Genomic DNA, 15,868 nt, shown 5'->3' on the forward strand with positions numbered 1-15,868 from the left:
TGTATGTTAATAAATAAAGTTTGCCTGGAGATCAGAGGTCATTAGCGAGCCAGGAATAGAAGTCAGGTGGTGGTAGCCCATGCCCTTAATCCGATCACATGGCAGGCAGAGTCTCTGTGTGGTCAAGGACACAGCCAAGCATGGTGACACACACCTTTAATCCCAGTACCAACCGTAGAGACCTGGAGGTCTGTATAGATAGGCAGTGACAAGGAAGTCATATGGTTGGGTTCAGAGCCAATGAGAAGGCAGGACAGAAAGGCAATAAAAAGACAAGTCAGACAGGAAGAAACACTCTTTCAGGGGAAGTAATGGTAGTGACTGGTAAGCTAAAGGTAGTCTTGGCTCTTTGCTACTGCTCTGATCTCTTGGGCTTTTAACTCTGCATTTGACTCTGTGTTTCTTATTTAATAAGACTGTTTAGAATTTCGTCTACAATAACCCTAACTAAGATATATAGGGACACCTGCAGAGAGGTGGTGGCACTTCTCCAGTAGCTGCAGGAGCCTGAGTAGTGAGGGCTCTAGGCTGCAGAAGAGGCTCTGGTGGCAAAACTGCAGGTGATGGTGGGAGGGAAATTGAGCAACTCCAGCTGGGATGGAGTGGAAATCCTAGGGGTGGGGCTGTTGATTCTAATGTGTGTTGGAGTGGGGCAGCTGGAGGAGGGGGTCTCAAGGTTTTCTGGTTTCAGATCAGAGTAGGAAGCTGAAGCTCAGATCCTCTGCTGAGAAAGGATAAGGCTTCTAGTTACCCTGTAGCAGATGGTATTGGAAGGGCCTCCAGCTGGTATGGGTCAGATGCCTCACTTCCAAGAAGGCCACACCTCCTAATCCTTCTAATCCTATCAATGAGTTCCACTTCCTGGTGTACATGGATTTTTCTTGGGGCCACCAGCTCACACACAAAAAAAACCCAACAACATGGAGATTTATTATAAATTATGAAAGCTCGCCACTACCTCTTATAACTCAAATTAACCCATTTCTATTCATCTATATGTTGCCACATGACTCATGGCATTCACTTCTCCTCCTGCATGTCTTGCTTTCCCTGTTTCCAGCTTGAGACTCCTCCTTTCTTCTTCCCAGAAGTCTCTGTCCCCAGAAGTTCCACCTAACCACTTCCTGCCTAGCTAATGGTCTTTCAGCTCTTTATTAAACCAAACACAGTAACACATCTTCATACAGTGTAAAGGAATAATCCACAACACTCTGACTAAGCATTCAAATATAAGCCTATAGGGGCCATTCGTATTCAAACAACCACAGGCTCCTGCTGTAGATGGTGGAGGCTGGGCTTTCTGGCACCAATTTTCTATTTTGCACTCACAGACCACTGCAGAGGCTGACACTCAGCTCATACTCTTGTCCAATCATGCTCTGTCCACCCAGGTCCACTGCTATGGCACTGGCGATTCTTCAGGACTGGTGTGGGTGGATGGGTGTCAATGCCCAGCGTTCACTGCTTATCCTGGGCATCCCTGATGATTGTGAGGAAGAAGAATTCCAGGAGGCTGTGCAGGCTGCCCTCAGGCCCCTGGGCAGGTACCGAGTGCTTGGCAAGGTCTTCAGAAAGGAGATTGGGGCAAAGGTCGCTTTGGTTGAATTCGCTGACAATTTGAACCAAAGTTTGATCCCCCGACAAATACCAAGTGATAGGGGGCCCTGGACTGTGATCTTTCTGCCTCAGGTCCCTGATATCGAGTTACAGGGTACATTCAATTTCCCTGCACAGGCTCATGGGCAAGCTTTGCAAGGGGCTTCAGGTGGGGCAGGGGCTTCAGGTACATCAGGGGCTGCAGTTGAGGAAGGAGATGTAGATGAGACAGGGACTGTGGGTGAGGCAGGAGGAGCAGCTGAGGAAGGCGCTGAGGATGAGGCAAGAGTGTCAGATGAGGAAGGAGCAGAGGGTGAGGAAGGAGGAGCAGGTGCAGCTCCCCCTGCCTCCTTCCTACAGGAGGAAGGAGCTGCAGCTGAGGCAAGAGTGTCAGACGAGGAAGAGACAGAGGGTGAGGAAGGAGGAGCAGGTGAGGCAGGAAGAGCAGCCGAGGAAGAAGCTGCAGCTGAGGCAAGAGCGTCAGACCAGGAAGGAGCAGAGGATGAGGGAGGAGTTATATATGAGGCAGGAGTAATAGATGAAGCAAGACTGTCAGATGAGGGGGCTGTCAATGAGGAAGATGATGTAGCTGAGGCAGGGGCTGCAAGAATGTCTGATGAGGAAGGAGCTGGAGGTGACATGGGGGTTGCAGGTGTTATAGGAGCTGTGGGTTGGGTAGGAGCTGCAGGTGAGGTAGGAGCTGCAGGAGAAGGAGGCGTTTTAGAGGCAGGAGCAGGTGATGATGGGTCTGCAGGTGATGATGGGTCTGCAGGTGATGATGGGTCTGCAGGTGATGAGGAGTCTGTGGGTGATGAAGGGTCTGGGAGTGATGAGGGGTCTGCAGGGGATGAAGGATCTGTGGATGGTGGAGGGGCTGTGGGTGAAGCAGGAGCTCTAGGTGAGGATGAAGCAGGAGCTGTAGGTGAGGCAAGAATGTCAGATGAGGAGGGAGCTGCAGGTGACATGGGAGTTGCAGGCATTATAGGAGCTGTGGGATTGGCAGGAGCCGCAGGTGAGGCAGGAGGTTCAGGTGAGGAAGGGGCCTTTGATGTGGCAGGAGGGGCACATGGGGCTGGAGCCTGGACCCAGCAGTGGAGCCAAGCCCTGCAGCCCATCCTGGAAAACATGGCCTACCAGGAACTGAGACACTTCTCAGGGATGGAAGAGCCTGGCTGTGGGGGTCAGTCTTTTGAGAGCTGGCTGGACCATGCCAATGACATGCTATACCTGTGGCGCCACATATCCGAGAGGGAGAGGCGGCGGCGGCTGGTGGAGAGCTTGGGGGGCCCTGCCCTGGATCTCCTGTGTGAGCTTCTGGAAGAACATCCAGATACCCCTGCACAGGACTGCCTGGCTGCACTGGTGCAGGTGTTTGGCAACAAGGATACCGTGATGACCGCACGGCTGAAGTTCCTGACTTGCTCCCAGCGGCCTCAGGAGACCCTCTTTGCCTATGTGATGCGCCTGGAAGGTCTGCTGCAGATGGCCCTAGAGAAGGGGGCCATCCAGCCTGCAATGGTGGATCAGGCGAGGGTACGGCAGGTGCTGATGCGGGCCCGGCCCAACCAGATGCTGCAGAACAACCTGAGGAGGATGCGGCTGGAGAGGCGGCCACCTGGCTTTGTGGGGCTGCTCAGGCTTGTCCGGGAGACTGAGGCGTGGGAGGCAGCTCTGGCTGAAAATGCGGTGGTCCCAGTGGGGGAAGGGGTGGAAGTGCATGGTAGAGAGCTGGATGTGGCCCAGGCTGCCCTTGTCAGTGTTGGGGGTACTGAGCCTGCCCCCGCTGTTAGAGAGGCTCTACTAGCTGGTGAAGATGCTGGCCAGGCTGCTGCTGCTGTTCTTGAGCAAGCTGCTGGGGCTGCTCCTGATAGTGATGGTGCCATAAAGGCAGGCCCTGACTCTGATGAGGCCAAGGTCTTCCCTGTCACCCAGAGAGATGAAAATGTGTTGGCGCCTGCTGGCTCAGGCCAGGCAAGGCCCACTGTGGCTCCTTAGGTCCTCACTCCAGCCAAGGCTCTGCTCAGTCCTCTCCTGCCCTGTGTCATGATCTCCAGGTCTGCTTTCTTGATATAAACCCAGGCCAGGTGCTTGTTCTCCAGAAGACAGGCATGTTCCTACCTGAGTAGGTCCTCCCCAGACACCTCAAGCACAGCACCAGGAGCCAGTGGGAAGGAAAAAGGATTGGGAGGGTGGAATTGTTGTTCTTCTCTTGACTGACTTTGACCTGAGATGGGCAGGAAGACTGGAACCAGTAATGGATGGGGCTTGTGGATCTTGCTGTGTGATATTCTACTTGTCATTTGTGACTCTATCTCCTTGGTTGCTAGGGTAGGGTGTTCCTTGCTGTACTTCCCAGTGTCCTATGACTATCCTGTACCAGAATAATGCACAGCCACCCCACAGTGGGTTATTCCCTGAAATGGTTCCTCCAAGAATGAGGACATTGCCAGAAGCCATTGTCCTGGACGGAAGCCTATCTGGGGCCCTAGGAAAGAGAAAATGTGAGTAATGATCTCCAGAATGGGGGTGGGGGGTGTGAATAAGGTTCTCTCTGGAGAAGTACCAGAAAGAGAAGATCTTAAGATCGTTGGCCTCTATTGGTTATGGGGTTTTTCCATATGTGTTGTCATCCCCCTTTTCAGTGGTTTCACTACAAGTTTCTATTCAATAAATTTCATGTATGTTCTAGCTGAGTCCTGCATCTGCTCAGGAGCTTTTGATGAATGGGTGAGTTGGGCCTTAGGATGGCGTCTTAGTTACTATTATTGCTGTGAAGAGACACTATGATCACAGCAACTCTTACAAAGGAAAACATTTAATCAGAGCTGGCTTACAGTTCAGAGGTTCAGTCCATTATCATCATGGTAGGAACATGGCAGAGTGCAGGCAGACGTGGTGCTGGAGAGGGAGCTGAGAGTGCAACATCTGGTTCCACAGGCAGCAGAAATTGGTTGAGACACTGAGTCTAGTTTGAGCTTCTGAAACCTCAAACCCTACCCCAGTGACACACTTCCTCCAACAAGGCCACACCTACTCTAACAAGGTCATTTGTCATAATAGTGCCACTCCCTATGAGCTAATACCATTTTCATCCAAACCACCACATTCCACTCCCTGGCCCCCATAGGCTTGTAGCCATACCATAAAGCAAAATGCATTTAGTCCAAATTCAAACGTTCCCATATGTAGCAGTAATGCCCGAGCTACTGTTAGTTATTTGGCAGCGCTCTTACCCTGTGAGGAAATGTCACAAAACATGATAGAATCACTAACAAGAGTTTTATTAAGATAAGAGAGAGAGAGAGAGAGAGACAGACAGACATGACAGGCCTGTGAGAAAGACACGTGCATAAGGAGAGAAGCCAGGAATATGGCGCTGGCTTATAAAGGCTGGGCTGTGCCTGCATACACAGGCTCATGTGGCTACTCCACGCATGCGTGTAGATCACATGGTTGCGTTGTGCACTTTACACAACCATGCAAAGCCACGGAGTCCTGGTCACGTGAGACGTTTTGACCCTGAAATGGCTATTTTGACCCGGAACTGGCTAGGTGGAAGTGTCTAGGTCTGCCAGGCATGCCCAACCATGCCCAACTGTGGGGGTGTGTTGTGAATCTATCAGCTACCACCACTCATTTGCCATGTCCGAGCCAGGGGCTGAGGATCAAAGAACAGAGACAAGGCAGTGGGTCACTCGTCTCAGCAGAATGCCGAATGCCGTTTATTGAAAGAGGGAGGAGGCCTTAAATACAGGCTTACAGCACAATGGGAGAACCCAGGAGGGCAGAAGTTCACTACCAATGTTTTACATTCTTGCATCTAAGTTGTTAACATCCAATATGCAGGATGCGCAAACAGGAACCTCTGGTGAGCCTTCAGGAGGAAGGAAACCTGCAGGGAATCAGCATAGGGAGGACATCTGGTCAAGGTCAGCAACCAAGGCAACAGCTACCCCAAAAGGGGGGCCAGGGCCCAACACCCATAGTCTATCACAACCTCAGCACTGGTTAAAAATCCTCTGAAGGAGCTTGCTTTGTGATAAATAGTCTCAGTAATCAACCACCTGTATCTCATGGCAAATGCTTGGATAGAAAAAAGGTTTAAAGTTTTTAAGTTCTGAGGGTCTAAAAAAGTGCTCTAAGGTATGTAAACACAAATTATAAAAGTCTGGTGATGTGAAAGCTTAAGAGAGTTATGAGGGTCTAAAAAGGTGTTTTAAGATGTATAAATGCAAGTTATAAAGCTATAAGAAGGAAGTGATTTAAGGTATGTAAAAATAAAAAAATGTTTCATATTTCTTTCCCTGAAGTCTTAGTATATTGGTATACTAAGACTTGAAAAAGTTCAGAGTTTTAACATTATCAATGGAGTTTTGATAAGCTATTAAGCTAGTCCTGGTAAAGTACTGACTACCTCATACTCACAAGCTCAAACTTTTAAATTTCCTTTGACTGTCTTCTAAGTATATACTTAAAAATGCTTCTCCAAAAAATTCTTGTAAGCTTCAGGGAGTCAGGAGACTTGGATCCATCTCTCACATGTCAAACTGACTCCAGATAAATACTCTTGTCAATCAAAAACCTAAGTTTCCCAAGCTGTCTATTCCTGAGAGCAGGATCTCTCTCCTCTCTCCTCTCTCCTCTCTCTCTCTCTCTCTCTCTCTCTCTCTCTCTCTCTCTCTCTCTCTCTCTCTCTCTCTCTCTCTCTCTCTCCCCCCTTCCTCTCTCTCCCTCCCCCTCCTCATTGGTTGAGACCCTCCATCCCCCAACTACCAGGACCATGGACCTGGAAGTTTCAAGTGTATACCCAAGATAAAAATTTCCCCCAATCTCCTTAACTTTACCTTTTGTCCCTAGTATATATCTGTACCAGCAGATTTCTAATCATCTGCCCCACACATGCCATCCCTAGGTGCTTCTGATTGAATTTCTGATCAGCCTGAGCCTCTGAGACACATAGTGCTCCAAAGTGGCCTACATTTCCCTATCCCAGGTGGTCCTGTAGAACCTGGGCATTGAGCAAAAACAGATATTCCCCCCATCCATTCTTTTGACCATCATTCTAGCCTTCCTGCCCATACCCAGTGATGCCCCAATTTCAGTTTGAAGTAGTTATAGAAAAGTCTGTGTTGCCCTTTACCATGATGCCAACTTTCACTGGTGAGCTTGTATTCTCTTTTTTTATACATTGCCTGTTTCAGAAAATAGTAAGATATGGAAGGGAAGGTAGAAGATACACATATATAAGCCTCACCATAGACATAGTTTTCATACCTTCCTAGTTTGTTTTATATTTTTTTGCAGCTTATAGTATTAGTGCTCATGATCTTTTTGGAAACACACACTTAAGATGGAAAAGAGAAAAAGAGCGGACCAATGTTTCCTTCAAATTTGGGGAGACACGCACTACAGAAACAGAACACACAAATCTGTATTGTGCTGTGTGTGTTAATTCCAGGGTAGTGTAACAAAGCATGCTTAAGATTTAGCGATCTACAAGTCTGCATATGAGTGTATGCCTGTGAATACTCCAGGGGACATCGTCCGCATAGCCGGAGCCTGAGTAAGAGTGCGCTTGCGCAAGCGGCCATTTCATGCATCCTTGAGCTCAAGTAGCGGTGGCCCTTGGGAAATGCGACTATGCAAAACCGTAAAATGGCTGCTGATGCGACTTTGGCCTCTGCGGGACTTCCCCCGAGGCAGTGCTCGCACCTGCCGCGAGATGGCGCTGGAGGACCACAAATAGTCCCTACTGCGCCAGCGTGCCGCCACTGCCCATCCCCCACCTCCATTTTCCTCATTTCAGGGCCCTGATTGGCCATGCTGGTGTACAGGGTGGCCTTGCCTGGCGACCTCGTTACCTGTCCTGATCTCAAGAACGCCCGGCTCCCCCTTACTCCCAAAGACTGAGCCCACCTCAGTCGTGCCAGTTGGGGGAGTTCAGTTTCCCTGTGTATTTAGTAAGTGAGTGGTGGAGGGGTGAGATTAGGCCCACTTGTGGGGCCACTCTTTGTCCAGTCCCAATAGTTATGGAGACTCTCTTTGTTTAAATGTAAAAACGGAGAAGACCAAAAAGGGGATTTTCTTTCCTGGTATTGCAGAGCCAGGTAGCGCCCCCCCCCGCCCCCCTTTTTTTTTAAGTTATACACACTCGCAGTATATTGTAAACTTTCATTATATTCACTCCCCATTACACTCTGCTATCTCCCTTTTCGTCTCTCTGAACTCCTTCCCACCTGGTCCTAACAGAGATCACCATTCCTAATTTTTTTGGCAATTTTACACACACACACACACACACACACACACACACACACACACACACACACTCCACTGCATTATACTTATACTCACCCCTCCATTACACTCTGCTATCCCTCTTCCCTTCCCTCTGAATCCTTTCTTCCCACTTAGTCCCATTAGAGAAAAGACACTTCCTCCTCTAACAACTATTAACAGTCAGTAGCTCCTGAGGAAAGAATGAGACCACATGGGAACCTCTCCTGTCCATGGAGGAAAGTTTGAAGGCCCAATTATGTGCAGGTATCCGTAGCTGCTGTGCATGTGTATGCTTGTTTGCAACTGCAGTGTCATATCTGGATGGCAGAATTTCATCACAGTCTCTCCCATCCTCTGGCTTTTAAGTTCTTTCCTCTCTTCCCTGGTGTTCCTTAGGCCTGGAGAACAGGGAAAAGTTGATACAGTTATCTAGTTTAGGGCTGAGTTGGCATCAGTCACTTATTCTCAGTGCTTTGACCAGCTATGTGTCTCTGAATTAGACATCACCCCCTGCAAGAAGGAGCTGGAAACTCCCTCACTGCTGGCTATTGATCATATTACTAGGTGGTACTTATGTAGGCTGCTGGTGGAGAAAAGTCACCAGGGATCTTTTCCAGCTGTAGACCATGTCTTCTATAATACTAACCAGTCAGGGATTATGGCCACTGGTGTAATAGTGAAACAGTTATTTGGGCATAACCACCCACTCTATGATTGCATTTTAGACCTATTCCATGAGTGTGTTGTATGTTGGAGACACACACCTATATACCTGGTCAAAAGCCTATAGCTTCTATGTCTCTATCTTCCATCCTGATTCACATAGAACAAGTTGCTAAGAAAGCCTTGGTGCTTCTTTGTTACCCAGAGCCTTTCAGTTTCTGGTTGGTATGCATATATATATATATATATATATATATATATATATATATTTATAATATATTAATAAAGAATATAGTAATTCTTTATTAATTCCTTGGGAATTTCACATCATGCACCCCAAACCTACTCACCTTCCAGTCCCTCCATATCAGCCCTTCACCCCTGCAGTGTCCTCTCCCCAAAAAAACCCCAAATTAATTAAAAACAAAAAACCACCTTGATCCTCTGTCTTTTCCACCTAACACCTCTTAATTCACCCTAGTGGCATTGGGAGCTGTGGTCTATCACACATCAGCCCCACCTGTAAAAGTTCATTACAATGAGTCATTGGTATGGTTCAAGGTCTCTGTGAGTCATTGGTATGGTTCAGGGTCTCTGTGAGTCATTGGTATGGTTCAGGGTCTCTGGCCTCTGGCACACCATTATCACTGGACCCTTACTGAAACTCATCTCAGACATCTTGCTATTGCTCTGAGTAATGGAGATCCTGCAGCTACCATTCTGCAGGACCAGTCTCTCTGCGTGCTTCAGCAGGTCATAGATGGGGTAGATGTTATGGTAGACCAACCCAAGGCCTAGGATGTGGGCTTCGGTGGGAGCTGAGCTGGTCAGTCCAGGCCACTGGGACTGCACCCCTCAGGTGAGGGGCAGAAGCAACTCTCCCATGACCATGGTGAGGGGTGGGGCCATCTCTCCCGAGTGCTGGTGTGTGTGTGTGGGGGATCAGCTCTCCAATGAGGGGCTGGACCTGCTCTCTTGCTGCAGTGACCAGTGAAGGGCAGGGCCAGCTATCCCAGAGCCAATGAGGGGTAGGGCCAGCTATCCCAGAGCCAATGAGGGGCAGGGCCAGCTATCCCAGAGCCAGTGAAGGGTGGGGCCAGCTCAGCACAGCCCTTGGATTTCAACAGACATGGGTTCCAATGGCCCCCTGTGGTAACACAGACCATGGATATCAACACAGACCCCAGCTGCAGCAGGACCACAGACTTTGCTCAGTCTGTTTTCTTATAGAACTCAGGACCACCAAGATGGGCCCTCCCCTATGGATCACTAATTGAGAAAATGCCTTTCAGCTGATCTCTTGTAGGCTTTTCCTCAGCTGAGGCTCCTTTCTCTCTGATGGCTCTAGCTTGGATCAAGTTGACACACAAAACCAGCCAATATAGAGGATTAGTCCATAATCATCATGATGAGAAGCAAATAGGTAATGGTGCTGGAGTAGTAGCTGGGAGCTTTACATTCTAATCCTCAGGCAGCAGAGAAGTGGGGAGGGAGAGGGGGAGAAAGAGAGAGAGAGAAAGAGGGAGAGGGGAGAGAGAGAGAAAGAGAGAGAGAGAGAGAGAGAGAGAGAGAGAGAGAGAGAGAGAGAGAGAGAGAGAGAGAGAGAGAGAGAGAGAGAGAGAGAGAGAGAGAGAGAGAGAGAGAGAGAGAGAGAGAGAGATTGAGGGAGAACAACAAATTTGGCATGGGCTTTTTAGGCCTCAAAGCACACTCCCAGTGACAGTTCCTCCAACAAAGCTGCATCTTTGTCTTTAACAAATGGTTCATGCAAATATATGAGCTTATATGGGGCATTTTCATTCAAACCACCACAGCCACCATGCCTGGCTCTCTATCTTTTGAACTAAGACTTAGCTATTACATTGGATATAACCTGGATATACAGCAGGCAGAGCAGGAAAGGCCTGCCTGATGCTGGGCCACCCTCCTGTGAGCTGGCCACAGGCACCAAGGGCAGCAAAGCATGCATGCCCCACGGTAGTGAGCATGCCTACAGCCCCTTCCACTGGATGGGCATCACCCAGATGGTGCATGCTCCGTGGGGAGTGGTGAGATGGGGTGTGTGCGCTCATGTGGTATCTATCTATTTCAGGGACTCTACCTAGACCAGGTGTTGCTTGCCCAGCTCTGTCACTGGACTAGGTCCAGATAGGGACTCACCAGCGGAAAAAGCCTCAGAGCCCCTGCTCCCTGGCCTTGATCAGGAGACAAAGCTGGAGGGGGCGCCGCAGCTTTCTGATGCCCTTCTGTGGAGAGACCCCTGAGCACTCTGGGGCCCTGAAGTCTCCAGGAGAACAGGACTGGCCTGGATTCAGGATAAGGAACCGCTTGGGGACAGTCAAAGGCAGGAGGACACTGAACATTGACTCATAAACCCCAGACTCAGAGGATTGGGGTGGGGTCCTCTGTGTTGGGGGAAGCGGTGTGTGTGTATGTGTGTGTGTGTGTGTGTGTGTGTGTGTGTCTGTCTGTCTGTCTGTGTCTGTGTCTGTGTCTGTGTCTGTGTTGAGGGTGGGCATCATCAGTTGACGTCACCTGAGGTCCCAGGTTGCCCAAGGCGTGATCTTCATGCGCCAATGGCCCTCCCAGGCTACGTGGAGGGTCCTCATTCCAGCACCACAGCACCCCCGCCCCAAGTCTACACTGCAGAGAGTGGTGGTGAGGCCGTGCGGCCGCATTGGACAACGTGCAGGGACCAGAGGGCCAGAGAGAGCAAGGGAGCTGGAAAGGGACCCTGGAAAGGAATGGTGTCCGACTCAGCCTCCTCTCTGAGCAGTCTGGGAACCTCACTGCGAGACTGAATGAGGAAGCATCTTGCCCTAGGAGGTACCAGATCCCAGGAGGAAGCTGACCCCGGCAGCCCCCTCTGCCCAATAGTGTGGGACTGCCGCAGCCTTTGGGATGGGGAGGGGGCTGCATCGGGGCTCAACCCAGTGGGGCCCGCTACAGCCTTTGGGGTGAGGAGGGGGCTACAGCACACAGAGGGGTGGGCTGTAGAAGTGTCTTCACAGGAGGTAGGTAGAGGCTGGGTGGTGTAGGAGCAGGAAAGTGAGCAAGGAAAGTAGGGTGCATTAATCTCCTTTCACTCTGTTTACAGACTCTGGAGACCTTGGAGGGCTACGGAACTGGAATTTGGCCCAGATTTATGTGCATCACACCCTGATCACCCCCTACATTAGAATCCTTTGAAGTTGGAGCCATGCCACTGAACCTGTTGCAGAACTGGTGTAGGGAGCAGGGAACATCTGAACACCCAGAGGTCTATGCTGATCCTGGGGATTCCCAAGGACTGTAGTGAGGATGAATTTGAGGAGACTCTGCAAGAAGCTCTCAGGCATCTGGGAAGATAAAGGATCATTGGCAGGATGTTTAGGAGGGAGGAGAACACCCAGGCCTTTCTGGTGGAACTTGCACGTGATTTTGACTATGCTTTGGTGCCTAGGGAAATACAAGGAAAGGGTGGGCTCTGGGAAGTAATGGTGAAACCTCCTAATTCAGATAATGAATTTCTTAATAGAATTAAGAGTCTTTTCTGGGAACATCATGTCAATCCCAGGGTTACTGGCCTTTGATTCCTGGCTTGAGCACACCACTGAGATGTTACAGATGTGGCAGGTGCCTGAGGTGGAGAAGAGGCAGAGGCTGATGGAATGCTTGCAAGGCCCTGCTTTACAAGTGGTCAATGTGCTCCGTGTCAACAATGCTGCCATCACAGTGAAGGAGTGTCTGGAGGCTCTGCAGCAGGTATTTGGGCCCGTGAAAAACCAAAAAATCGCCCAGCTGAAATTTTGGTAAGGCTTATCAGGAGCTAGGAGAGAAAGTTTCTAGCTTTGTGGTGCGTTTGGAGATCCTGCTCCAAAAAGCCCTAGAGAAAAACACAATCTCATGAAGGAATGTGAATCATACCCACCTGAAAAACATCTTAGGTGGGGCCATCCTTACTGAAAAACTTTGAGAGAAACCTAAGATGATGAAACAGCGCAGGAAGCCACCTGATTTCGTGGCCCTGGCGAAGCTTTTTCGTGAGGAGGAGAAGGAGTGGGAGGCTACTAGGGGTCCAGAGAAGAGGGGCTGGAGTTAGGCCCAAGTCCATCTAATGTAGGCAGCAGGGAGAGGGCACTATTTGTTCCTGCCTTTGGAAGTGGTCTCGAGATAAGGCCTTACCAGGGTTCCCATCCCTGGAGGGGCAGAGGCCAGCACTGAAGGGGAGGTGTGCCCAGGGATGGATCTCAAGGTACAAGAAAGCACAATTATGACACATTCTGTTATAGTTGCGGGGAAGATGGTCACATCAGAGTACACTGCTTTAACCCCTCCAACTGGCCCTTAGTGAAGCAGAAGAGACAGGCTGCAATGGAGATGGGAAACAGGGCCTGGGCTTGGGAGAAGAGCCATCCCAAGTCCAAGACCAAGTAGGCGCCAGGGCACCAGGTAACCATTGTTCCCATAGGCCAAGGAGACAAAAGAGATATTTGAAAGAGGGAGAAGAGGAGCTCAGAGAAATGGCAGGGGACCTTAGTGGAACACAAGTTAAGTCCCCTAAGCCAATGCCAGCTGGAGAAAACCCCAACAAGCAAAAGTATACCACATTCAGCTCAGTAATGACCAGATGCAAGGACTCTAGTGTGTATCAGAGAAGGAAGCCAGGAACTGCTGCAGCTGCGTGGGGCCACAAGGACTCAGATGGGGACATCAGGAAAGCAGAGGCAGAAGACAGTGAGGCTGTGGATCTAAGAAACCTAGCAACCTCCAATCTACACGGGCTGTGGAGGAACCAGTCACAGGGCTGTCCTGGCCAGAGAGAACCAGTGCCTGGGGGGAAGTGCAGCAAGGCAGGGAGACAGTGCTCCGCAGAGGAGGCCGCAGGATCCAGCCCGTCTTCAGGATCATCTACACTGCTCTAGGGGAGCCCCATGAGGGCAGTACCCTTGAGTCCTTTCGTGAGTGAAACCCCTGGGTCCCTGGACCCAAAGGCTCTGGGAGGCCAGTGCCAACCCAGAGGCAGTTTCCTTCTGGGCACCTTGACAGGACTGTGAGTGGGACAAGACACCAGTGCCCAAGAAGAGCCCCAAGCTGGGGGTGTGCACCCAGCACCATAGGATTCATGCCCTCAGCTGGCCTGAGAGCCTGTGAGTGTGCAGAACAGACTTTGTGTGAAGAGGAGGTAGAAGAACAGCAGCAAGAGGACTTGGGGAGAGGGGGTGAGGGTAATTTTGTCCAGGGCTGCTGGAGAATTCCAGAAAGCAAGCAGGGGGAGCCTGGTGAATACAACTGGGCAGGCAGCTGCCAAGGCTGGCCCCAAACCCTGCCAACCTGGGAGGGTGGCCAAGCAGTGCTGCCGAGGTGCCATCCTCCATCTGCCACCCATACCAAAAGGGTGGAAGTTACAGAAGAGGCCATCTCAAGGGTTCTGCCTGGCTCTCCCAACATGGATGCCCCTCCCCATTGCTATCCTGAGGCAGGCTACTCCCTGCTTTGGAACACCTCTCTTATCTGTCAGCCTCATACTGACCCAGCTGTCCAACCAGTCCCTTCCCCCCTTGTGTGCTTACCCCCGACCCATTGTTCCTGTACAAAGCTGTGAGTGAGGTGTGTGTTAACTTGAGCAGCAGGAAGCCCTGACTACCTGGTCAGGGTCACCTCTACACCCTGGCACATGTTGTGAGCTTCTGTGCCAGCCAAGGCTATGCTAGCTCCTCTCCCACCAGTGTTGTGAACTCCTTGTCTGCTTTCCTGGTGTACATCTAGACCAGCCTCCTGCTGCTCGTTCTCCTGCAGATGTGTGTGTTGTTACCTGATCAGGTGCTCCCCAGAATCCCCAGGCTCAGTCCTGGCAGCCAGTGGGAAGCAAGGACGTTGACAAGGGACTGGTTGATTCTCATCTTTTGACTGACTTCAATCTGGAGCAGACAGGAAGACCTGAACCAGGGATGAGTGGGGCCTGGGGACTGTGCTGTAATGTTCTACTCCTGTTTTCACTTGTGACTATGTTTCCCAGGGTTGGTGGGGTATTCTTTGCTGTGCTTTGTAGTGTCCTGTGACTATCTTGTGCCAGAATAGGGCAGGGCCACCCTATACTGGGTAATCCCTTGTGAATGTTACCCAAAGAGTGAGGGAATTACAAGAGGTAGCTCTTGGGCCCTTGGGAAGGGAGAAAATAACAGAGAGATCCCAGTACTGGGCAGACAGGGCCTTCTGAGGAACTCCAGTGTGGGATGACTCATCCCTAGCAGGCTTGAGGCCCAGCCAAGTAAAAAAAAATACTTTCTGAGAGCCAGCTTGGGTCCGCCTGATGGTCTTAGCAACAGCAGCTGAAACATGATCTGGAGATGACCTGGACCAATGAGAGGCAGCGATGTCACACCAGCAGATGCATATTCATCAGATCTCCCCCCCAGGGTGGAGTGGAGGGTATATAAGGCTTGCCTCTTCCTGAATAAACTGAGCTTGTTATTTCCAAATTCTCCCAGAGTCTGTGTGGTTTGACTCTGTGCCTGCTTGGCCCCCTCCCCCAAAGGGAACAACAGCAAAGGACCCTGCTACACTCAAGGAGGGAGGCCCAGAACTTGTTTCTTCAAGTGGCTGTGGAGAGTTTGTGTTGCTGGGCTGGTGACCCTACCAGCTCTCCCTCATCCTCACTACCAGAGTGTGCTCTACAGAACCACCCTCAGCTAGCTCACCTTGTATAGTAAAAAACAAGGGGCAGAGCCAATTCTCCTACTCCCATGTCCTCTTTGCTAGCTTTACCTACACCTACACCATCAGGGCCAGATCTACTATGATGCCCAGGCAAGGTGCAGGGATCACTCTCCTGAGGTACTGCAGCTGGTGAGACACAGGGCCAGATCTCTTGCTCTTGTGATCTCAAGGCCAGCTCTCCCACTTGCCACAAGTATCAAGGGTGGGCCTTCTCTCCATCCTCTTCACCACCCTTTGCCAGATGAAGGACGGGGCCAGATCTCCCTTGCTCGTGCTTGTTGGCCCAGCTTACTACAGTCTTATGTTGTTGTTTGTTCTCTTAATCTTTTTAGGAGCCCACCACCCAGCTCACAAATAAATCGCACACAGAGGCTTTTTCTTAATTATAAATGCCAAGCCCTAACTTGACATGTTTCTAGCCAGCTTTTCTTAATTTAAAATTATCCTGACTCTCTTTTGCCTCTGAACTTCTCCTCTTCTATTCCTGTATATTTCACAGATTCACAGAGTTAAACAAATGCATCATGAACAAGAGTAACACACCTTAAAATAATATTCTGTAACATTTCCTCCCTTTTGTCTAAACAAGAAAGGCTTTAACTTTAACATTGTAAAACTATACACAACAAAA

At 50.1% G+C, this 15,868-nt stretch overlaps 2 protein-coding genes across 2 annotated transcripts; both read left to right on the forward strand.

The window, feature by feature from the left end:
* Positions 1–1,401: 1,401 nt before the first annotated feature.
* Positions 1,402–4,174, forward strand: LOC128112242 (paraneoplastic antigen Ma6F-like). The gene has a single exon (XM_052741181.1). It carries the CDS (start codon positions 1,402–1,404, stop codon positions 3,589–3,591), a length of 2,190 nt encoding a protein of 729 aa, XP_052597141.1. The 3' UTR covers positions 3,592–4,174.
* Positions 4,175–11,737: 7,563 nt separating this feature from the next.
* Pnma3 (PNMA family member 3) lies at positions 11,738–12,954 on the forward strand. The gene is given in 5 exon segments (XM_052741244.1): positions 11,738–11,770; positions 11,772–12,052; positions 12,054–12,330; positions 12,332–12,599; positions 12,602–12,954. Coding segments are annotated over 5 exon segments (1,212 nt in total).
* The last annotated feature ends 2,914 nt before the right edge of the window (positions 12,955–15,868 follow it).

This window comes from Peromyscus californicus, unplaced genomic scaffold (assembly GCF_007827085.1).
Source record: "Peromyscus californicus insignis strain IS unplaced genomic scaffold, ASM782708v3 Scaffold_10__1_contigs__length_136768540, whole genome shotgun sequence".
NCBI classification, from domain to species: Eukaryota; Metazoa; Chordata; class Mammalia; order Rodentia; family Cricetidae; genus Peromyscus; species Peromyscus californicus.

What these genes read in the sequence shown, in the direction of transcription:
- LOC128112242 (XM_052741181.1), top strand. Translation starts at nt 1,402, where the DNA reads ATGGCACTGGCGATTCTTCAGGACTGGTGTGGGTGGATGGGTGTCAAT.